The 23,981-nt window shown below is 36.6% G+C and overlaps 1 protein-coding gene across 3 annotated transcripts in view; it reads left to right on the top strand.

The window, feature by feature from the left end:
* Positions 1–22,777, top strand: part of CNTN3 (contactin 3) — a 343,653-nt gene extending 320,876 nt beyond the window's left edge. For 2 of the 3 annotated variants that reach the window (XM_023249969.2, XM_023249967.2), the window contains 4 exons: positions 2,328–2,511; positions 18,122–18,234; positions 18,867–19,035; positions 20,810–22,777. In XM_023249969.2, the coding sequence (XP_023105737.2) occupies positions 2,328–2,511; positions 18,122–18,234; positions 18,867–19,035; positions 20,810–20,916 (573 nt within the window). In that variant the 3' untranslated portion in view covers positions 20,917–22,777. The remainder of the gene's footprint in view (positions 1–2,327; positions 2,512–18,121; positions 18,235–18,866; positions 19,036–20,809) is intronic. The other variant, XM_023249968.2, reaches the window with a different exon arrangement.
* Positions 22,778–23,981: the final 1,204 nt, after the last annotated feature.

The following is a 23,981-nucleotide window of genomic DNA, read 5'->3' as shown; positions in this document are numbered from 1 at the left end:
GGACTTTTACCCAGAACACAGCTGGGAGGAAAGACATGGTCTTAGTCTTTAATAAAAGATAATTTTCCCTCCTTTATTTTTCTTACGTTATTTTTTCCCTTTCCCTCCTTTGAAAAAAGACTATCGGGGCACCTGGGTGGCTCAGTTGGTTGAGAGACCGACTTCAGCTTATGGTTGGTGAGTTCCAGCCCTGCATCGGGCTCACTGCTATCAGCACAGAGCCCACTTCAGATCCTCTCTCCCCCTCTCTCTTTGCCCCTCCTCCACTCATTCTCTCTCTCTCCCTCCCTCTCTCTCTCTTTCTCGAAAATAAATAAATATTTTTTAAAAATGTAATTATCAACCCTTATAAATATTCTTGACCAAAAGTTTATAGAACACAATTGATTAAGTACTCACAGAAAATTGGGAATATTAATGTACTGCCTTGTTTCTTTATGTTTGAGTTAATACACATATATTCAATTTTTTAAGTAAAGCTATGTAAGAAGATTACATAATCAATTCTAACTAATATATTCCAATTTGGCGCAAATTTTCTCCATTGTCTATATATTTCTAATATGTGTCAGAAACTTAGATCTAAAAATAAATCTCTCGTTCTGGTACACGGAGTACTTCAGAAGCATAGTGCTATCAAGGACTTCTAAGTGCTTTCTATAAATTTATTAACGATATTCTTTATGCCAATTGAAAATTATTTTCATTTCTTCTTTGAATTAGTCATGTAAGGAACACTTCTGTAGACAACTTATATTGAAGTGATTTGACATATCAGAAAAAGAGTGGCCCGTAAGAAGAGGCCAGATTGCCCTGATTGAGTTACTTAACTCCTGAATGCCTCTGCCGTCCCATCTGTTGATACTTTAATAACTCATAATTTTGTGATTTCCCACCCCCCAATCTATGCTATATCAAAGGCCACAAGTCAATCTGTCTGTAACATTTTTTTTTAATTACTGGTTATGTGTCATTCTTCGTTACTAAGTAGATAATGCTTTCAAGGGGAGGGAATGGTGTCTTGCCATTTGGGAGTTGTCTGAACCTACCACTACCTAGTATTTATAATTGTTGAGTTCAGAATATATGCCAGTTTTTGGTATCCATTAGCAATTTACTTAGCTGTGGCTCTATAAAAGACAGTTCTTTTGCATGTTATCTTTAATTAATGAATAAAATCCGTAGAGTTTTCATTTATGATGGTAAATGGGGTCTGTTAAGATATGTGGATTTTTTTTGCTAACATGTCATCATCAACTTTCAGTGTTAATTCAGTGCTTTAAAGGTGTAGAAACTACATATTCAAGTTAGTCCTGATCATTTGGGCTTATATTCTTCTTTTGAGGTTTTTATAAAAATTAACTCATTTCCAAAAGAAATGCGCATACACCTATATATGGATGGACACAGCATTTTACCTGAGTTTAAGGGGTCCTATATATAAATATAATGTGAATAATAGAAATATAAAAATATAAATAAACACACACATATACATGTGTATGTATATGCATGCATATGTATATACATATATACATACATGTAGGGAAATAATTGTTCTCATGTAATATTTCTGGGAAAAGTATTATTCTTTCTAATAAAGCATAGTAATACTTTAGAGATAGGGAACATGTATTTTTATCATATTTTTCCTACCCTTATTTGTTTTTTTAATTAAATATCCTCCTTAACTTACTTTATACTTTATACTACATATGCATTTATCTTTAACATCTCATCATTTTGCACAATTCATAACTATGTCAGTGGCTTTCCTTTTCTCATCCACAGCTCTGTGTGCACAGGTGGGATTGTTGACAGCTGGCCATCACTGTAGAACAATCCAGTGGCCAGCTGGCTTTTGGATAGTCCTTTCTCTGACAGTTCACTTTCTTCACAGAGGGAACCTCCGCCATCCAGTGGAGGTTCATGGAGGTTCATGAGGGCTGTCAGCATTCTGGAGTTGAGCTCGGTCCTGGCTGGTTAGGGCCTGAGAAGTGAGAGCAGCTTGCTCTTTTAAATTTCTGGATTTTACCCTCATTTCCCCTTTATAAGCTATAGTTTAGTAGTATTTAGCACTTACTCTCTTTGACTTTATCTGGCTTCTTTGTGTACTTGTTTATTCTCTGTCTTCTTTTGGAGTCCCTTTTTGTCTCACTTGATAACCTAATGGAACACCTAGCGCATAGTAAGGCCTGAATGAGTCTATGTTTGAATAGTTGAATATAAATATGTTACAGTACCGATCTTAATGAAAACCACCTAATATAAAAGGTGGTATTGTTTGTGTCAGCCTTTTGCATCTTTTCTGTTTTTCTGTCTACCAGGTGCGGTACTGGAATAATGGAGAAGAGGAATCGTCAAGCAAAGTGAAAGTGGCGGGAAATGAGACATCAGCCAGACTCCGTGGCTTGAAGAGTAATGTGGCATATTACACAGCTGTCCGGGCTTACAACAGTGCTGGTGCTGGTCCCTTTAGCACCACGGTGAATGCAACCACAAAGAAAACTCGTACGTATATTCCGATTTTTTGAATGGTAAGGAAGTAGTTTATGATAGCCTTCTTTATCATTTAAAATGGACAACCCAAGTCCCTAAGCACAATGAATATTACAAACCCAGTTCCAAATGCTTGTAAACTGCAAGTCACCCTTGTCTTTGTCTTTGTGATATCCCTGAATCTTCAGATAGAAACCCAAATGAAAATATAAATGTGTACCTTTTGAAAAAATCTTAATGTGAGATGTTTACTCAAGTCTATCTACTTTTCTTTTAAAATAAGTAAACTTAGGGGCACCTGGGTGGCTCAGTCGGTTAAGCATCTGACTTCAGTTCAGGTCATGATCTCATGGTTCATGGGTTCGGGCCCAGTGTCAGGCTCTGTACTGACTGCTCAGAGCCTGGAGCCTGCTTCGGATTCTGTGTCTCTCTCTTTCTCTCTGCTCCTCCCCTGCTTGCTCTCTGTCTCTGTCTCTGTCTCTCTCTCAAAAATAAATAAACATTTAAAACTAATAAAGTAAATAAACTTAGTTTATTTTCATGTTTTTTTAGTTCCCCAAAGCTTGATGATTTCTCTTAAACATGAATAAGTTAAAGTTCACACCGAAGAGTCGAGAGTGATTTTCTTCCTTTTTTTTTTTTTTCTTTCCCACCTTATTCAAAAGATGGCAATGTGCATTAAAAAGTTACCACCAGAAGTTGTTGGTCCACATGAATATACTGATATTTTAAAAAATATAATCAGAGATGTCAGTGTTGCGTTCAACACTGAGTCTTTGTTAGCTAAATATTCACAGGTAAATTCACAAGCATCATTTACAAACTATACATAACTTGGCTTTAAATTAGACCACAGGAAAATCAGTGATTTGCAATTCCATAGTTTCCCGCATATATATCAATGAAACTGATAGCACAAGTATATTTTTAATCAGTGTATTAATAACTTCTTGCAATACAACCATTTGAATTGTCCTTATCCTTGTAATCATCATAGCTGATAATAGTTAAGAACATTCTATGTCCCAGGTGCTTTACATGCATAACCACATTTAAACTTCCTAACTACCAGATGAGGTAGGTATCATTATTTTTTTCCATTGTACAGGTAAGGAAAGTGGGCATGACAGATTAAGTACTTTTAACATAATAATGCATTACTTTTATTTACAGAAAACTATTATTTTCTTGTTTTCAAAATTTATTAACTCAGTGAAAATGTTTGCTTAACTGGCTTCATATGGGAATGAGACATGAATTCTGCTTGATTTCTAGTTTCATTACTGCATTTCTCTCTCCATATATAATAGCCAAATTTTTGTGGAGAATATACACTTATTAAATAAAATTGCTAAGTATACCAATAATATAGGACACTCAGTAAATTGAGTGTCCAACTCTTGATATCAACTCAGGTCATGATCCCAGGGTCATGGGATTGAGCCCTGCATTGGGCTCTGCCCTAAGCATGGAGCCTGCTTGAGATTCTGTCTGCCTTTCCCTCTGCCCCTGTCCCCAGCTTGCACTCTCTCTCTAAAATAAAATAAAAATAAATAAATTTTAGTAAAAATTACACCAATAATATAAAATTAAATATAATTGGCTAGCATTGTGGATAAGTTAAAATACATATAAAACATAATTCTACTACTTTAGATTTTAATTAGCCAGTGTTAATTTAATCAGTGAAGTTCACATGTTCATCTTTGTATTATATATATAAAAGAGAACTTGGTTACCAATTTAGTATAATGAGATTGCAGAGCAACGTTTAGCAACAAGCCATTATAAATCTTTGGTGGCATACATGTACAAGCAACCAATACATGTCATACTTCAGTATTATCCCTCACTAATTATTAGGAGAAGCCTGACCCAATCTTTTACTCATACCATACATCTAGGGTTAGATGAAGGAGTATTTGGTTTTGGAAATACTTGAACTAAAAATATTCGGTGTTTAGAACTTCTTGCTAAATATGTTTGGTATTATCAGTAACAATTCTGAATTAGTAAGATTTAAATATACATCATCATTTATATATTCAAAGCACAGCATCAATCAAAAATTCTGATTGCAAGAAGATATGCAAACAAGTTTATCTGGCTCTTTACTCTGACTTAATAATTGATGTGATTACTTGCTAGAAAATTATGATTGTAAAAGCCAGTATGACATCATGGAATCAGTGAGGAACTTAGCAAATTGGTAAGGCACAAGGAAAAGACTTACAGATCAATAAGAATATTATGATAATGTACAATGAGTGAAATAAAACTGTAAAAAGAAGCAAAACCCTTGTATGATTTAGGTGTAAAATATAAATACCCAGTCTAAAGTAGAAGTTTGCACCAATCACGATGGTGATTATGATTTTAAAAGCTCACATTTACTGCGTAATTTGCTGTGACTGTTCTAGATATGTTTCATGTATTGATTCTCAGTTCTCACAGCAACACCATGGGTTGGAAGGTGATGGTAGCTTCTCTTCAAGGATGAGGATGCTGTGGCATATAGAGGTTGTATGACTTTGCTGAGACCACAGACTAAGTAGCAGTATAGGCATCCAAATCCAGACACAGTCTTAATCAGCGTGCTATCCTCTCTTTCAATCATATAATTAGGATATCCACATCCCGTTTAACACCAGTATTTACTGGGATTTTACTCCATGCTCAGGAAGTGGGTAAGGTGATCAAAGATAGACTGGACTCCTTTGTTCACAGAGCTTTTAGTCTGACGGAAATCCCAACAATTGAATGAAATCCCTCTGAACGTGATGCATCCCTATTGCTGCAATTGAATGGGAGTGTGCATGTTGATCTGTAAGTGTTATAATGGGAAAATTTCCTATATTGGGTGGGAAATGCTTAGAGATAATTGAAATCCTTAATTATTCTAAGTTTGGATATAAATAGCATGTGTTAATTTTTCAATTTTATGTTAATAATTTTTCTTTAAAGGTACAAAAATGCAAGTAAAACAGAATCCTTTAAAGCCAGTGTTATTACTGTTACTGGGAGCTCTTAATAGCCATCCTAACCTTTGACGTGGATTTAGCTTCAAATCCTATTTAAGAATTTTGGTAAGGTTTTTGTGATTATCTCTCTAAAGAGCATTATCATCATGCTTCAGGCATAAAGAACTAGCATAACATCTTTGATTCCTTTCTTGCTACCTGTTTTCCCCTCTGGATTGTAAACTTTATGGGGAAAGAATCCTTCTGTGTCTTGTTCATCCAGCCCCAGTACCCAGCATGGCACTAGGAACCACTCATTAAATATTGAGTGGGTAGCTAATTGGAGGAATGGCATCTAAAGAAGCAGGCCAGCCTGAAGTACTATTATTAATCAAATATACTTCCTCTTGACTGAGCATTGTGAATTCAAAACACTTACGGTAGTCTTTTACCATCTTGCTTAAAATGTGCAAGTTTCATATACTTGTAATCATGGAATTCAATATGCAAGACTTTATAGCAGTACGGATCTTGTGTGATTATTTTTGATTACTGTAAAATAATACAAGGATTCTCAAGTTAAATACTGTAGCTTCCATTAAACACTTAATTTTTGATATCCAAATACTTGGTGTTTTTTGGAAGCATTTCGAAGGTAATTAGCCTCTTTAAGTAATCTAAGATGGTTACTTGCAACCCAAGGAGAGCTAACTCTTAAGAACATCTTGTGTCTAAAGGCACTGATGAAGAAAAATTGCAGATGGCATGTAAATGATGAAATTTCTTGGCTTCTAAAAGGAAACAGACTGAGAATTTTATGTTCAGAGATTGCACAAAAGAATTTGTAGGGCAAATATTCTGCTTTGTATAACTAAAAAGTCAAGTGGTAATCCTGGCTTTCAGTATGGATGGATTCAGCACTCAAACAGCGTCCTCAAGAATCATCTAGTAAGACCTCAAACTGAATATTCCTAAAACTAAATTCTTGACTGCTCCATCCACTCCATTTAAAACATTTCCTTTCTACAGTATTCCCTATCTCAGTGAATTAAATCCCAGTGTTTCAGTTGCTCAGGCCAAAATTCTTGGAATAGGCCTCAACTCATCTCTTTCTCTCAACCCCAACAACTGATTCAGAATCGGACATGTGCAAGCATCCACCACATCATATTGCTTTCACAAGCTGCAGATCCTCACAGGGATCAGGGCAGTGACCCCTTACTGCTCAGCCTGTTTCCACCCTTGCCTCCCTAAGGCCACGGTGATGCTCAGGCTGTCCCCTTTCATCTCACTTCAGATAAGTACTAAATCCTTATAATGCTCAACAAAGCTTTATATGATCCATCCTCCAAATCCTCCTCTGACTCATTTTCTATTTTCCTCCTCACTCATTGTACTTTCACTTCAGAGCCTGTGCATTTGCTGTTCCCTCTGCCCTGAAGGCTCCTTCTCCAGGCATCCAAATGGCTTACTCTGTCATCTCTTTCAGATCTTTGCTCAAATACCAGCTCGGTGCCATCTGACCACCATATTTAAAAGTGCATCCCTCATCTCCTGACGCTGTTTCCTTCCCTGCTTTGTTCTTGGGCAGAGCACTGACAACTACCACACATTCTGGAACTTGTCCTTATTTATTTGATTGTTGTCTCTCCAGCTTGCTTTGAGTGGAAGGCAAGGTCCTTCAGGGCACAGATTTCACCTGTTTTGGTCATAACTTTATCCTCAGAGCTCTGTCTCCACTGTTAAAGTAATCATAGTTGGTGCCCAATAATATTTGTTGAACAGATAAGACTCTCCATCTCTTGGTTCTGTTCAGTGGTGGAATCATTTTCACCATGTTCCCTTTTCAGGGTAGAAGTATTGCTATTAGCACCTCAAGGCTTTTTTCTGTCAAAGAAACACCCTGGGAAAAGTAGAACGCTCCTTCCTGATAACTCCATTCAGAGCTAAGGATGGTTCTTCTTGGCCTATCCCAGAACAAGTTGTTACAGCCAGTTGATAGAAAACCTTCACAGGCCTGGCCTGAATCACATACCCAGACCTCACCCTGGAACAAGGGGAACCTGTATTTTTATGCCTTCAGTGATGATTATGCATGTATGTCCACTTGAGAAAACAGAATAATATTAAGTGGTACAACATTTTGCACTTGAGTTTTTGCTTGTCTAAATACAATGTTTATCCATGTAAGTTGAGCTAAAATCAATTACCTAAATTTATGGAAACCAATTAAGTGTGTCCTCAGGAAATGAAAATGTATGTGAGTAAAACAAACACACAAAAAATATGAGTAAGAATATTTCAGAGGTTTTTGATAAAATGAATATTCCTGCTTCAAATACATAATTTGGAAGTTCTAGAATTTTTGTATATATAATTTAATTAGATAATTATCCACTCTACGTTATGACTTAGGAAATATATCCATGCAAAGTTTCCCAAATTTTATATGTGATCTGTCTTCTCAATTTTTGCCATTTTTGTGGGCCTCTTCTAATATGCACCTAACAACTTTTCTTAAAAATTAGCATACAATTTTTGCTTTCATAAACTTAAAAATAAAGCAGAAACTAACTTTCAGAGTATGGAAACTAGTGTCATTGCCATAAACAGCTACTAACAAAATAATAAGTTAAATAGTGATAATAATAATAATAAATACAATGAAAAAATAAGTCACTCTCTATTCTTTTTTTTTTTTAATTTTTTTTCAATGTTTATTTATTTTTGGGACAGAGAGAGACAGAGCATGAACGGGGGAGGGGCAGAGAGAGAGGGAGACACAGACTCAGAAACAGGCTCCAGGCTCCGAGCCATCAGCCCAGAGCCCGACGTGGGGCTCGAACTCACGGACCGCGAGATCGTGACCTGGCTGAAGTCGGACGCCTAACCGACTGCGCCACCCAGGCGCCCCAGTCACTCTCTATTCTTAATACTAGGATCATGTTCTTCCCTGATCAGGCCTCTAAACCTGCTTCCTCTTTGTTAATGATGTTAGTAGTGAAAGGAGGTTAAAGACCTAGTATCCTCAAATCCAACTTTCTCTTCAAGCTAATGGGAAAAGTAAAGGGAATTTCTCTCTAGATGACTTAATGTTATTTGTTGAATTGGTTTTATTCTTAAAGGTTATTTAATTTGAGAGAAAGAACACACACATGCACACAAGTGCATGTGCAAAGGGGCGGGGGGGGAGTGGGGGTGGGGAGGAGAGAATCCCAAGCTGGCTCCATGATGTCAGTGTGGAGCCCAACACTGGGCTCAGTCCCGCAAACCATGAGATCATGACCTAAGCCAAAATCAAGAGTTGGATGCTTAACTGACTCAACCACCCAGGTGCCCCTATTTGTTGACTTTTCTATGTATCACATCCCAGATATGTATGTAAACGACTCATGTCTGTGTATGATGTACCACAGATCAGATATATCTATAGAATACATTGTTCACTAATGCGTGTTCCTCAGATTTCCAGTCAGAATTTCAGCAAATACAGAATCAAGTAATTTCTTTGGCCAAATGTGTAAATCTTACAAATTTTACTTTGTAAGAACTTTGGCACTTTTTTGGAAATCTTCCACTTGCCTACACATTCTCTAGAAAAGTTTAAATGTTTTTCTTACAGTTTACAAATTGTAATATTTTTATTATCCAAAGAAGAAAATATTTTGACCGAGGAAATTTCCAGTCATGTAAAAGAAAGAAAGATATTCTTCCCTGGCATTCCAGGTTGGGCCCCAAGAAAAGTCTTTCCTGAGTTGCAGATGAGTTAAGAAGTAGATGTTTTTGTTGTATTGTTAAAAATTGAGTCACGTTCCTATTATAAGTCATTTGTTTATTTGCAATAATTCTAATGGTTCCAAAGAAAATATATCTCATTACTTTGGAGCAAATACCTTTTGGTGATCTGATTCCTGCACAATGTTACGTGTTTAAGCAGTTTAATGTCAGATGCTGAAGTTCAACTCAACTCCAACTGCAGAGTATAGTGTCTAGCTCTCGGTAAGAACAACCACTTGTCATTAATTCATCAAGGAGCCAAAAACAAATTAAGAAATCTACTTAATCTTGCATAATTAATCACAGAAAACATATGTTCTTAACATTCCATATTTGTCCAAAATATGGAATGCCAGTTTTACCGTCACCACTATGGACATATCACCTTTGAAAATTCTGGACAGTATTGTAATTAATATTAAATATGTATTAATAATTATGATTAATTAATATTTATTATAAGAAAATACTGTATAAAATTATATTAAAATTATTGTATAAAGTTAATAATGTTAGTAAATATTAATTAATATACTTTTTATTATATAAAATATTTTAATTTTTGAAAATTTGGGAAAAAAGAAAATTGTAGAGAAGAAAATAAAAACCACCCATAATCTTATTACTCAGAAATACCATCATTAATATTGTGGGGCTTTCTTTTCAGACTTAAGTTCTATAGAATGTTTGTTTTATACAGTAGAAGTATGCTGTATATTTAGTTACCTGTATATCATAGCAATTTCCCATGTCATTAATAGTTTTCATAAGTATGTTAGTGTATGTATAATATTCCATGGTGATAATATGCCACAATTTAGCCCCTCTCCTATTGGTAGACATGCCTTATATTGCTGGTTTCATCCGGTAGCAATGTTATAGTAATCTCTTGCTTGCAGACAAGAAGATGCGGACGATGTGAAATCTATAAAGCTGATGTTGAGGAGTCTGTTAATCAAATACACAGAGGATATCATGATGGGTTCTTAAAGAACAATAGTAATAAAATTCTTCAACGTAATATTTTTTTGTCACATTTGAAATTAGTGAAATAATTTTCCAGCCCGCCAATTAGTATTGTGCTGTAAATATAGCAACCTTTCTACCAAAATTAAATTTGTTTTTATGATGTTTTAATTTTTTAAAATCTTTTGTAATGTTTATTTATTTTTGAGAGAGAGAGTGAGTGTGAGCAGGGGAGGGGCAGAGAGAAAGGGAGACCCAGAATCCAAAGCAGGCTCCAGGCTCTGAGCTGTCAGCACAGAGCCCGATGTGGCGCTCTAACTCACAAATGGTGAGATCATGACCTGAGCCGAAGTCAGAAGCTTAACTGAGACACCCAGGTGCCCCTATGACTTTTTTCTATTTTAGCATACCATCAACAGTAGAAATTGAGCTGACAGGGGAAAAATCTGTAGCATGTGAAAGTTGAGATATAATTTAGCAAAAATTTAAAAATGTAGACCACATGTCAAGTTCTAATAAAATGTGGAACTCAATCAGCCTATTCTGGGTTGGGCTTCTGCATAAGATAGTATCTGGAAAGTAAAATTGGAAGTCCTAATCGATAAGTTATATTAATATGTACTGTTTTGTGTCTCCATTCCTTTACAAAAATGTACTGTGGTGCATCAGAGCTATTTAGAATACTGATTAATAGCTATACCAGTCAGATTAGGCTAGTGCAGGCCACAGTCTCCAACCTCCAAATCTCAGTGGCTTAGAACTACAAGTGTTCCTGTCTTATTCATAGTCCATGGCCACTACAAGTTTGATTCTGATCTGATCCAGGTTGTGTTCACACCAGCGCCCAGACTGAAGGAGCAGCCACCCTGTGGGCCATGCTAGTCTCATGGCAGAGGGAAAAGACAATGGCTAAGCAGATTCTTTGATGGCTTTTGAAGCTGCCACTTGGGAGTGGCCTGGTTCACTTTTGCTTGAATTCCATTGGTTGAAAGAAGTCATATGACACAGCCTGATGTCTATAAGATGCCAATGAGAAGGGGAAGTATCTCTTCCTACATCCCTGGGAACCACAGGCCCCATGGCCAAGCTGAATGTCGTGAGAGTGAGATAAATATAATCTTCCCATGAGAAGTAAGAGGCAAAGGAATTACAAAGATTTTAAACCACCTCAAAAAAATTTAAACAATAAAACAGTCGACCCTACCAGCTAATATTAAGGATCATGAATGAGATGTTTCTAGAGGATCTAAGAATATAACTCAGGTAGCTGAGAGATCTCTAGAGATCCCTGAATTACATTTTCATCTTCCTTCAGTATCTACACCCTTCCTCCTTCTCATCCTTCCCTCAGCATCCACAACCTCAAGCCTTTAGAGAAATAACAAGTTTAAACAGTTACATCATGGGATGCCTGGGTGGCTCCGTTGGTTAAGCATCCAACTTTGGCTCAGGTCATGATCTCACAGTTCATGGGTTCGAGCCCCGCGTTGGGCTCTGTGCTGACAGCTCAGAGCCTGGTGCCTGCCTCAGATTCTGGGTTTCCCTCTCTCTCTGCCCCTCCCCTGCTTGCACCCTGCCTCTCTCTCAAAAATAAACAAACATTTAAAAAAAATTTTTTAACCAGTTACATTGTATAGTTTTATTCAATCAAGATGTATTAATTATCTAAATATGCCAATTAAATGTCCTTAAAATATATATAAACCACCCTAAACTAGTATTTGTTTTTTCTTAATTAAAAAAAATTTTTTTGACAAAAAGAGACAGCGTGGGCAGGGGAGGGGCAGAGAGAGAGAGGATGAGAGAGAATCCCAATCACCCATGCACCTCCTAGTGTTTATTTTAAAAGAGGAATGGGCACCTGGATGACTCAGTTAAGAGTCTGACTCAGTTTCTGCTCAGGTCATCATCTTTTGGTTTCTTGAGTTCAAGCCCCACATTGGCCTCCATGCTTACACTGCAGAGCCTGCTTGGGATTCTCTCTCTTCCTCCCTCTCTGCCCCTCCCCCACTCCTGCTTTCTCTGTGTCTCTCAAAATAAATGAATAAACTTTAAAAAAATAAAAGAAAAGAAGAATGTGAAGTCAGACACCTTTAGTAGCCAGACAGGTAGAAATGAGCAGGGGTGGATGGCTGGGAGAGTCTTTCCTTAGGTCCATTCCTAAGGTCCATTCCTTCTGATCTGATATTACACAAGCAATTAACAATCAGAAATCCAGAACTTACAGGAAAGCTCCTGACTTTCAAATATTGGCAACTAAGCAAAATTAAAGTGCAATGGGTTAGACAAAAAAAATTGCAAGCTGGATTTAACAGATGCATTTTCAGTTTGCAGCTTTTGATTTGAAGCTTGACAGTCCTAGAGCAATTTCACTATCTTGTAGGTTGTCATAGAACAATTGCTCTCTTAGCTCTTCTTCCTTTACATGTGAGACACTGTGGCTTCTGTTAGGCTAGGAAGTTAGTTCAGGACATGTGCCATGTGAATGGCCACATTGCTTCCAGGCTTCTGTCTGAAGTATTAGGTAGATCTTTTCTGTGTCATGCCAGGATGACTCTGGGCACACAGGAGTAGGCAGCCTTTTTATAGAGATTGTGGAAGCAAAGCGTTCATACTTGAGGTTTGACCCTAGGAAGATAGAAAAGAAGAGCATTGAAGGCTCCATACAAGGGAACTAAATGTTGTAAGGATGGAAGCCATGAGTAGCAATGAAGATGCAGAAGGGAAGTCTGGATCATGGAATAAGCAAATCAACCTGTGCAGAATTTTCCCAGCATTTTGCCATCTCTAGTCACTCAATGATATTTGCATGATTTTACCCATGTGTGCAAACAAACCGTATGATTATTTTCCTAATAGATTTAATTTGATAGTTAAATATATTTATCTTAAAAGCAACTATACCATTACCATAAACAGAAAATCACTATTTCTCTTGATTACAAGATAGTAGCTATAAGACTTTCTTCATAAAATGAAAACAAAGCAATTATTTGAATAGAAAAAGTTTTAAAGTTAAAGAGCACAATGAATTGCAAAGAAAAGTAAACTTATTTTAAAAAAATGCATACCTGAAGATAAGTTTTGCAATGAGCTAATCAGACTATCTGTGATTGTTATTAGTAGAGTGATATTCTTTTCTTGATCACTTAGTTTAAGATGAATTCTTTGTAGTAAGGATTCCCTTAGGTCAGAGTTAGTTTGAACTGTGACTGTGTATTTTGGGATGCTTACCACACATCTGTGTACAGCTGAAAACATCGGAGTGATTTGTGTTTTCATAATAACCTTTGTTCTTTATCATTGTTTAGAACCTAGTTTTAATGATCTGTGTGTTGTGTGTAAAGTAGATTATTACAGATGTATCAATGTTGGCCTCATCCAGAGAATCATATCTGTGAATCAAGAAATGGATGTTAGTTCTTTTTTTTTTTTTTTTTTGGCTTACGTGAAAATATCTAAATATTTCCAATTAAAAATGTCATCCATCTAAAATCATCTCTAATGGTAGAAATATTGATCCTTGGGAACCACTGATAGACCCTGTGGGTAGAAGTCAGAGAACATATTTATCTCTTTGTCTCCTGTACTCAGAAGGATCCCTAACACACAATAAAGTTATTAAATTTGTGGCCAAAGGGAATTCCAGGTATAGATGTTGTTCCCCAAGGTCTGTGTTGTCAGCCAGAATTAGGTTTGTTTTTATTGCCAGCACCCATATGATGTCAGCCATCATGACTTGTTGAGTCTCCACAAACATCATTTGTTCCATCCCACCAACTCCACTACAATCATCTTCGTGTGAACAGACCTTTAATTCTCTCTTACACTAAGTGCTACCATATTCTCCCAACAGAATGCCTGCCAAGATTCTCCTTCTTCCCCCCTATTCCCACATTGATCTGTGAAACTACAAAATTGATAGTATCACTTCCCTACTTTTATTCAATCAATGTCTTCCTAATTGCCTATGGAAAAACTCCTTTCCTAGTTCTTTTGGTCTCTTAGACCTGTTAGCATCTGGCTCCTGCTTGCGTTTTCAACTGCATCTGATCTATCCCTGCCCTTCCCCACTACCTTGTAACCAGTTACAACTGAGCTCCCCACTGAACCTTACTATTTCCTGCCTTTGTGTCTTGGCAGGTGTTTATTCCTCTGCTGGATACCTTTCCCTCTCTCACCTCTACATGCAAAAATCGTATTTGCCTTTCAAAATCTATTCCAGGTGTTGTCACCTCCTTCTTCCTTTTTTTTTTTCTTAACCCTTGACACATAGATGTCTCTTGAATAAATCATTTAAGTATTCAATTAATACACCAGTGTTGTTGATGTTTTTCTTGTTTTCTTCTTCTTTGGGTTCTGTTCCTTATCACCTTAGCCTCGGTACAACTGGGCGTATTCAATTTCAAGTCTCAAGGCTGATGATCAATGGATGTTACCTGTCCTAGTTTTGTCTTTATAGACATATAGCACTTATTAGGATGGCTTGGAGAACTTTCAACCACGTAGCTGGAAAATTCATTTTGAATTCTGATATGCTGCATTGGAAAAGTACGACCAGCCAAATGTTGTCTTGCTGGTGTCACAGTGAATTATTTCACTAATACTTACTCTGAATCTTTACTCCATTCAGAATGTTCATTGCATGAATCATCCCTTAGGAATGCAAAGGGAATGGTTTCAAACTTATTTTCTGATAACACTGTAAAAGTGTCTCCTTAATCCTTGAGTTTTTGCTTTTTACATGAAAACATCAGTCATATACAATATCGAATTTGATATCTACCCTTGTCAAGGCATTGGGCCAGTGAGTACAATCTGCCATTTCGACTTGTCTGTGTCAGAGACCTTACCAGACAATGTCTCTGCTTGCAAAGATCTTACAGATTAATAGTAAAAAAAGTGTACAATGTACCTTTGATGAGGATCATGAAGAAAGTGGATCAGGTAAATGAAAAGAGGCCCCACTTTTATCTGAGAAATCAGGAAAAGCATGATACGTTTTCCTGTGAAAGTGGGCACTGAGCATATTTTGTGACATTCTTGTTTCATATTCACTTTTACATCATTTACAAATCTGTGATTAGTCATTCAGGAGCTAAATGCGGCCTCAGGTAGTCAGCACAATGTAATATGGGAGGCATAGACTTTGGAATTAATCAGAGCTGGTTTGAATCCACATAATACTTCTTAAAGTTGTTGCTTTTGATTTTTAATTGTGGGAAAAATACACATAACATGAAATTTCCATCTTGCCCATTTTTTTAAAAGTAGGCTTCACGCCCTGCATGGAGTCCAATGCAGGGCTTGAGGTCACAACCCCAAGATCAAAACCTGAGCTGAGGTCAACAGTCAGACGCCTAAGGGACTGAGCCAGACAGGCACCCCTTACCCATTTTTAAATGTATAGTTTGGTAGCATTAAGATTGGTGGTTGTGTAACGGATTCTAGAAGTCTTTCATCTTGCAAAACTGAAACTCTTTTCCCATGAGCCACCCTGGGGCCCCTCCACATGATGTCGTTCTTATCAGTGGTGATAAGAGAGATGACTTCAGGGTGGTTCACAAATATTTTTTTTTTTACATTTAAAAATGCTTCATTTACTTTAGAGGGTACCATAAGAATGTAACAAGGATATTAAGCCAATTATTGTGTGAGTATTAGTGTTTGGGATGAGGCTAAATTAGATTTTTTTTAAGTCAAGCCCTCTTTTTAAAAATAGCAAAAGTTATGCAAGTGTACATGATTATCTGATGCTCAGGAAAAACTGATGTGATTCAGAATAAGGGTAATCAGACCCAGAACAAACCTTAATTTTGTCTTCTTTCCCCTGTTCCTGTTTCTTTTTTCTTTCTGTGTATTTAAGAAGTATTCAATTCAGGCTGAACTCATTCAACTCATCTATTTTTGCACTGATACAAGATATTTCTCAGTGTTATACTTGCAGTCATTTCTTCTATGAGACTAGTATTGGAATAGATGATTCAATCCAAATTACTCAAGTTTCCTGTAATCTCCGGGCACACATCTTTTGGTAGAACCACTATGCTGCCTGTGTTATCTGAGTTGCATCAAATGAACCTGTCCTTTTATAGGACTGTCAGGACACAGGAAATCAGACTTTGAGAAAAGGTCCTAACAATTGTGCATTCATATCATTTGAATCGAGACAACAGAACATGGTCATTAGTATTTCAACCGTAAGCAACTGCCATTATATATATTTTTTGTTATCAAAGCAATACAGCTTGAACTCTCTGAACTGACCTGAAGCCGTCACTAATGCCAGATCGCAAATTGAAAAGGCAGTGTAGAATAGTGTTCAAGAGCAGACAATAAGCAAAAGAATCTGCAGGGAATACAATCTCGTTTGGTGTCATTAGTCACGTAAATGTATCTGGAGAACCCTTCCCATCTGTAGGTTCAGCCGTCTTTCCCTCATGGCGTGAGTCAATGATGTTTAGAAATTTCTCTGCATAGCCAATATTTTATATAATTTTCCCATTACAGATTCAGTTAGCCAGATCACATTGTGTGGCTAAATCCACAAGTACGGCGTATTTCAGCACTGCTTTGGGCAACTGTGATGCTGTTGCCACATGGATAAAATTGTGTTTGTTTTGTGCTTGATGAGAAACTGAATTTTAATGTTCTGTCTGTGTTGCAGTTGAACCCCTTTGCCCGGCATAGTTTACTAACTGGAGTTCATGAGAGGGAACTAAGCTATGAATCCAAGGTGTTAAACCTCAGGGAATTTCACTCATTATCTAAGGGAATTCTCATTAATGTTTTCGGGTCTTGCCTTATTTTTCTCAAAAATTGGTTTAAAACTTGAAAAACGAAGAGTGACGTGTATTCTCCCTGCTACATTTTTTCACGTGAATAGGTATTAACTTCATGGAAATAAATATAAGTAGCCCTTATCCTTGATTGCCTCCTATTTTGCCTGTGTCATCACACAAAGCTGGCTTAAAAATCATCCATACTTCATTTTGTGTGTCTTTACTCAGTTGGCAATTTCTCTTTGCCTCTGTCTATATGTCAAAACGGTCACACTGCCTGCCTTTCTTGGTGCATCAAGCAGCATCCCTCTCGTGGTGGGTAAAGGAATTTCTTTATCTCCACCATCAACATGTTTCCAGAAAAGGACCCACAGCAACAAGGGAAATATATCCTAAAAGATATGATGAATGTCATGAAATGAATTATCTCACAATTTAATTGAAGAGTGTTTTTAAAAGGACATTTAGTGGTGTGCCTGGGTGACTCAGCCTGTTAAGCGTCTGACTCTTGATCTTGGCTCAGGTCATGATCTCATGTTTCATGGGTTCAAGTCCTGAGTCAGGCTCTGTGTTGAAAGGGTGGAAACTGCTTGAGATTCTCTCTCTTCACTCTCTCTGGCCCTCCCCTGCTGCACACACACACACACTCTCTCTGCCTCTCTCTCAAGATAAATAAACATTAAAAAAAAATAAGAAAATAAAATAGGAACGCCTGAGTGGCTCATTCGGTTAAGCATCCGACTTCAGCTCAGGTTATGAACTTACGGTTCATGGGTTCAAGCCTTGCATCAGGCTCTGTGCTGACAGCTCAGGGCCTGGAGCCTGTTTTGGGTTCTGTGTCTCCCTCTCTCTCTACCCCTTGCCTGCTCATTCTCCCTCTCTCTCTCTCTCTCTCTCTCTCTCTCTCTCTCTCTCTCTCTCTCAGAAATAAACATTAAAAACAAAACAAAAAATAAATAAATAAAATAAAAGGGTATTTAGCTACTCTTATTTTTTTCTGATTCCACCTATATGCTACATATTACCAGAGAGACTTTGCTGTACTTCTGTAAGCCTCCTGTAAGTGTCATTTATATGTTCTATGTAAAATATCACTCATGTTCAAATCTGTTTTAATTTCTCATTTTGCATTTCAAGCTCCCAGTCAGCCACCAGGAAATGTTGTTTGGAATGCTACAGACACGAAAGTGTTACTTAATTGGGAACAAGTTAAAGCAATGGAGAATGAATCAGAAGTAACGGGATATAAAGTAAGATACTTGCAATGCTTTCTTTTCCTATTCCTGGCAGAACTTTCCAAGGGAAGCTAGGCTCGAATGGTTTTTCTAACTATGATAATATGGTTGCTGTAATCTAATTTTGACATAGAGATACCAACTTCTTATGAAAAGGGTATCTTCCCCCCCCCAAATATATGATTTCTTAAATATAAATAAAAGGGAAGTAATTCTGGGTATTCAGGGATGTGGGATAAAATATAAATTGTTCATAATGTTAATTAATTTGTTACTTCTGACGAACCCCAATATACTACTTAAAAAGCAACTGAAAGTGTTGGCTCTAATTTGTTGGTCTGGTTTTCAAGATCAATAGAGTAGGGGCTTGCCTCATCTCTCCAACCGTACAAATGCCCAACCCAGATGAACTCTTCCACAGAAGAAGTTCACTTCCGTCTTCCTTACCTCCTTGATTTTGAGGACTTGATGATTTTAGTATGTGCTAACCCCCAGTCTAAGACCCATGGAAAGAGCTATGAATTTAATTTATATTCTGGTGAGCATAGAAAGACAATGTAAATGAAGTAACATCCGGGTAATCAGTTCTGTGAAAAATGGAGGAGTAGGCAATGTAAGAAATGAGTGTATTTGTTCATGCGTTTCAGGTTTTCTATAGGACTAGCAGTCAAAACAGTGTACAAGTGCTGAACACAAATAAGACTTCAGCAGAACTTTTGTTGCCCATTAAAGAGGACTACATTATTGAAGTCAAGGCCACAACAGATGGAGGAGATGGAACCAGCAGCGAACAGATCAGGATCCCAAGAATAACCAGTAAGTTGGTCAAAGTCAACATTTACTTTATTGATAATACCAGTGTTACGAGCCTCCAAGAGTGAGTCAGTCAATGCCCTTCTGTCCGTTTTCCCCCACCATCTCCTCCATCTAAATGCTAAGAAGATTTTGGAATAGGAGAGATGAAGGCAAGAAAACTTTCTCAGGAGTGATACAAAACATGAAGAAAGGTAATAACAGAAAGAAAAGACATCAAAAAATATTTAGCAGAACTTTATTAATTTGAATCTTTTCCTCATTATGAGAAATGCCTACATTTGCTTTTGGATTGCCTATAAAAAACAATTTCTTAAGCATTTCTCAAGGACAATGTTATAACCACAAACTAGTTTTAAGATCTTAGTTTGCCTCCTAGAAATTGTAGATGAATCTTATCAATTCTTCGGAAAGTGGGAAATCTAACATTGTTAAGGTCATAAACCGCTGACCAAACCAAAAGACACTTCAAAAACAAGTCTCGGTTTCTGATTTCGAAGGAGGTTCACACTAACTTTTCTTTTCCAAATCCAAAGTAAACCTATTTTACTATAGAAATTACACTTTTAGAGTTAAGGGGAACAGACTTGCATACATATTTTATGAGTGACAGTGGTAAAAGAAATTTTATTTGTTCTTTCAATTTCCAAATCTGGAGTTTGGGGACCTCCATTTAAGTATGGTGGAAGCCATCTTGTCTCCATATCCTAATCTGTAGTTCTTAGTGACATTAAAAACCTTGACCCTGTTTCGTTCCCTTGGGCGTGGCCTAGCCTGTAGTCTTGGAAATAAGATTAAAACCTCTCTCTTTAATCTTAGAAAACAAAATGACTGACATCATTAGGAAATAACGAGAAAGAGGGATATGGAAACTTGGAAGAATTTTATCTTTATGTGAAATCATAAAGAATGCCATACTTAGACTAAAGCAAATATTAAACTATCCCATGAAAGCAGAAAGTGTTTATCTTAGAACTGAGTTCTGCAGCATAAGAATCTATAGGCTGCTTCAGGTTCTTGGTCTCCCTCTCTCTCTGCCCCTCCCTCACTCTCACTCTGTGTGTGTCTCTCTAAATAAATAAGTAAACAAACAATAAAAAATTTAAAAAAAGACATGCTCGTATTCGTACAGTACTGCAAGATGTAGAGTTAACATTATAATATGGCCAGAGTGTAACTGTTGAAAGGAGTAAGTTCTATGCTTTTGCAGAAACAGCCGCTATTTTCACATTTTAGGGCTGCTGAGTCAAGAGTAGCCTTTTCATCTGACATGCTGTCTGCTGAGCTTGCATAGACTAGTGTAGACAAGGCCATCTCTGGGAAAATGGAGCATTTATTGACTGCTTTTTTTAAAGATGATGTTTTATATCACGCCTAATAATTTATCTAGAAATGGATAAAGTAGAAACCAACAGATTTTTCTAAACTCTCATCCAATGAAGCTTTCTTTAATTAAACCATTGAATTATCTCAAAAGAGTATAATTGTTTTCAAAGTGATTAAGTTGTTTTTGCAATTTCAATTAAAGTTAAATAATACTAGATGAGCACAGCCTAGATTCATTTACTTAAAAAACTTAAATACGTCGGTGCTTTCAGAGATATTCTTGGCAACTAATATAGGCAACACTGACAAATAAAATGAGGATTAATCATAACTCAGCGTTTTAGGTTGGGTTCGTGGTATGATTTGATTTTGATAGCAGAGGCATTACTTTTGCCCTGATGATTTATTTTGGTACAATCCTTATTAATGAGCTGTTTATCATCTTTGACAGATATGGACGCAAGAGGTTCTACTTCAGCCATCTCACATGTCCACGCTGTGTCCAGTTACGTACCTGTAGTATTGTTCTTCATTGTAAATGCCCTGTGGCGGTACTAACTTTTTTTTTTTAATTGTTTACTAGAAAGTTAATTGGTTACAAAAAAAGTGCTTTCATGAAATGCAGTGATTATGCATGTTTTTTTTCAACTCTGTATTTTTAACTTTCTATAGGTAAAATATGAATATAATAAAAAAAAACCAGTAAATCCTTTTAGGGGAATCTGAAATGCCTTAATATTTACTTGATACACCAAAGGAATTTACATATTAATTACATTAGACTTTTGATAAAGATATTCGTAAGCTATGATTTTGAGCACTGCCTTTCGATAGACTCACGTGCTCTCATGTGTATACACACACATATGCCCACACACGTTTGTTGTTTGTTTGTTTGTTTGTTTGTTTAATGTGGAAAAACTCATTTAATCCAAATGTTATTTCCCCGTTATAACAGCATTGGTTGGAAGACTTGATCAGTACTATTCTGAAATGCTCATTTGAAATACTCAAGAGTGAAAATACATTTTAAAAATTACCTTGCTTGGAAGAGGGTGCATGTGACTCACAAGAATGTTGAAAAATGCTACACCAGAGGTGGAAACGGTGCTGTTTTGTTTACGTCTAACAAAGTTGTGAGATTCTTGCTCTCTCTAGTTCTCAATTTTTCATCTATAAAAGTGGAAATAATGCCCAGTGTACCTGCCTGTGCCCCATAAATTATTTGTTAAGAGATACAGAAGGACATGTGAAAGTGTTTTTGCTACCCCTCATATTTTGGGTCTGTGCAAAATATTAATAGGAATTTACCTAACTATATAAAAGAAGAACCAGCCGCTTCTTTAAGTTTGCATTCCGTTATGCGTAATGCTTTCTTTTTTTGTTCACTGATATTTTAAAATTGAAATGTTCACATTTTATTATTTCTCAAATATTAAAAAAAAATATTAGATAGTAATTGTTTCCTTCACATCTATGGACAAGCTTTCAGGTTTTATTAAAACACAGTGGAGAAAATAAGGAGTGACCTGAATCTCAACTCAAATATTAAACAAAATTCACACAATTCTTCATTTCCAATTTCTGATTCCATTAAGAGGCCCTCTCTTTTTTGGATGGTGGAGATGGTTTTTTAATGAAATCCAACCGTCTATCAGAGTGAGTCTGGCAGGCTTTTTAGTTCCTGAGTTAAATTTGTAATAGAACCATGGCAGTGCTGCTGACTTTGATATGTATGACTCAGTCTTTCAATATGTGGTTTTCAAAAGATTGGTGAAGACATGACTTCATAGCAATATGTAAAGAATATATGAAAATCGACAGATTGAGTGTTAGACATTGGAAAATCATTTTTTTACTTCTTTCCTACAATGTCACATTTTGCAGGAACTCATTCTTCTTTACAGATATATCAGAATTTGACAACAGTTCAGATATCAAAAAAGAATAAAAATTAGCAAAATTCTGGTATCATCATGAAGTGTTACTTTATGTTTAAAGATTACATTTAAGATTAAAGTCATCATACACAAAGGAGAAAAATATTTATAACTTTCTTTGCAAGGTCTGTATATACTGTATATATCTAGAAAAAATCTGAATGACTTAGTAGATTTCATATGACCATTGTTATTTCCAGTCAAAAAGTGGGGAAACGCTTTCTCCAATATCTGAATTTTATGCTACATGTAATGGAGTTGTACCTTTTTATTATTTAGTAATTCCTATAATATGTTCCTACACTTTCCATTTTCAAAATGATTATTGTTTCTTGGCATTTGTAGCAATATATCTCCATGAGATATGTACTTTGTTTCATATTGAAAAGTATAAGATTTATCTTTAAATTCTGTGTGTGTATCCTATGGTTATCTGTATGTATTATTTTCTATTATTCAAATAAAATTTATAACAATCAGTGGCCCCTGCATGATTAATTGTGGTATGGTCAAAAAGAATATTTTAAGGGGGGAAATAGGAGGGCACCATAATAGTTATGCTGGTATTTTTTCAGCCAAAATTTAGTCTTTCCATCTTTTAAGAGGACATTTTAAAAAATTATTTTTAGACACCACTGACTTAGTAAAATCTACAGTTTAAGGTAAGGTGCTTTCTGGGGCACCTGGTTGGCTCAGTCAGTTAAGCTTCTGACTCTTGATTTCGGCTCAAGGTCATGATCTCAAGGTTCATGAGCTTGAGCCCCACGTTGGGCTCTGCACTGGCAGCTGAGAGCCTGCCTGGGATTCTGTCTGTCTGTCTCTCTCTCTTTCTCTCTCTCTCTCTCCCTCCCTGTCCCTCTCTTTCTCCCACCCATTCTCTCTCTCTCTCTCTCTCTCTCTCTCTCTTGCTCTCGCTCTCGCTCTCAGTCTCAAAATACATACACTTAAAAAAAAAAAGGGGAGTTTCCATGAAAGATACTTTAGATATGGAGAGAGAGGGAAGGAAGGAGTAGCAGAAAACTTACTTTACTTAATTATGGTATCTAGTTTCTAATGACTTTATTTAGTTGATGGTGGCTATAACCCACATTTTTGACAACTATTTTCTTAAAATTAATAACAACTTATCAAGTCCTTCATAGACTTTCTCACTGGCATCAGTGTTTGAGACTTTCTCAATAATCCTTGTGGTGTAATGTATTCTAAATATTTGTTTAAATTACTAGAAAAGATTGGTTTGTAATTAGCGAAGCATTTTGAAAATTATTGCTGATGTGAGGAAAATTCATTCCAAAGAAACAATTCAGTTATTTTCTTACATGAAAACTCAAAGATATATTTAGAGGCAGGACAATCAAGTGGGGAGAGTATGTGTAGGGCTTGTGCCAGGTGTGTGTGTGCATGTACCTGTGTGTAGGGAGGTGTGACTTTATTTTTTAAGCTTATTTATTTTTTGAGAGAGTGGGGGGGAGGGGCAGAGAGAGAGGGAGGGAGAGACCCAAGCAGGCTCCACACTATCAGCACAGAGCCCGACTTGGGGCCCAAACCCACAAACCATGAGATCATGACCTGGGTTGAAACCAAGAGTCAGACACTTGACCGACTGAGCCACCCAGACGCCCTAGGAGGTGTGATTTTAAATTTACTACAGTTTTACCAGCTGCATTGGTGTACCCTTATGAA

Source organism: Felis catus, chromosome A2, assembly GCF_018350175.1.
Source record: "Felis catus isolate Fca126 chromosome A2, F.catus_Fca126_mat1.0, whole genome shotgun sequence".
NCBI lineage: Eukaryota > Metazoa > Chordata > Mammalia > Carnivora > Felidae > Felis > Felis catus.
The sequence above is the reverse complement of the archived record's forward strand: the minus strand, read 5'-3'. Positions and strand labels throughout refer to the sequence as shown.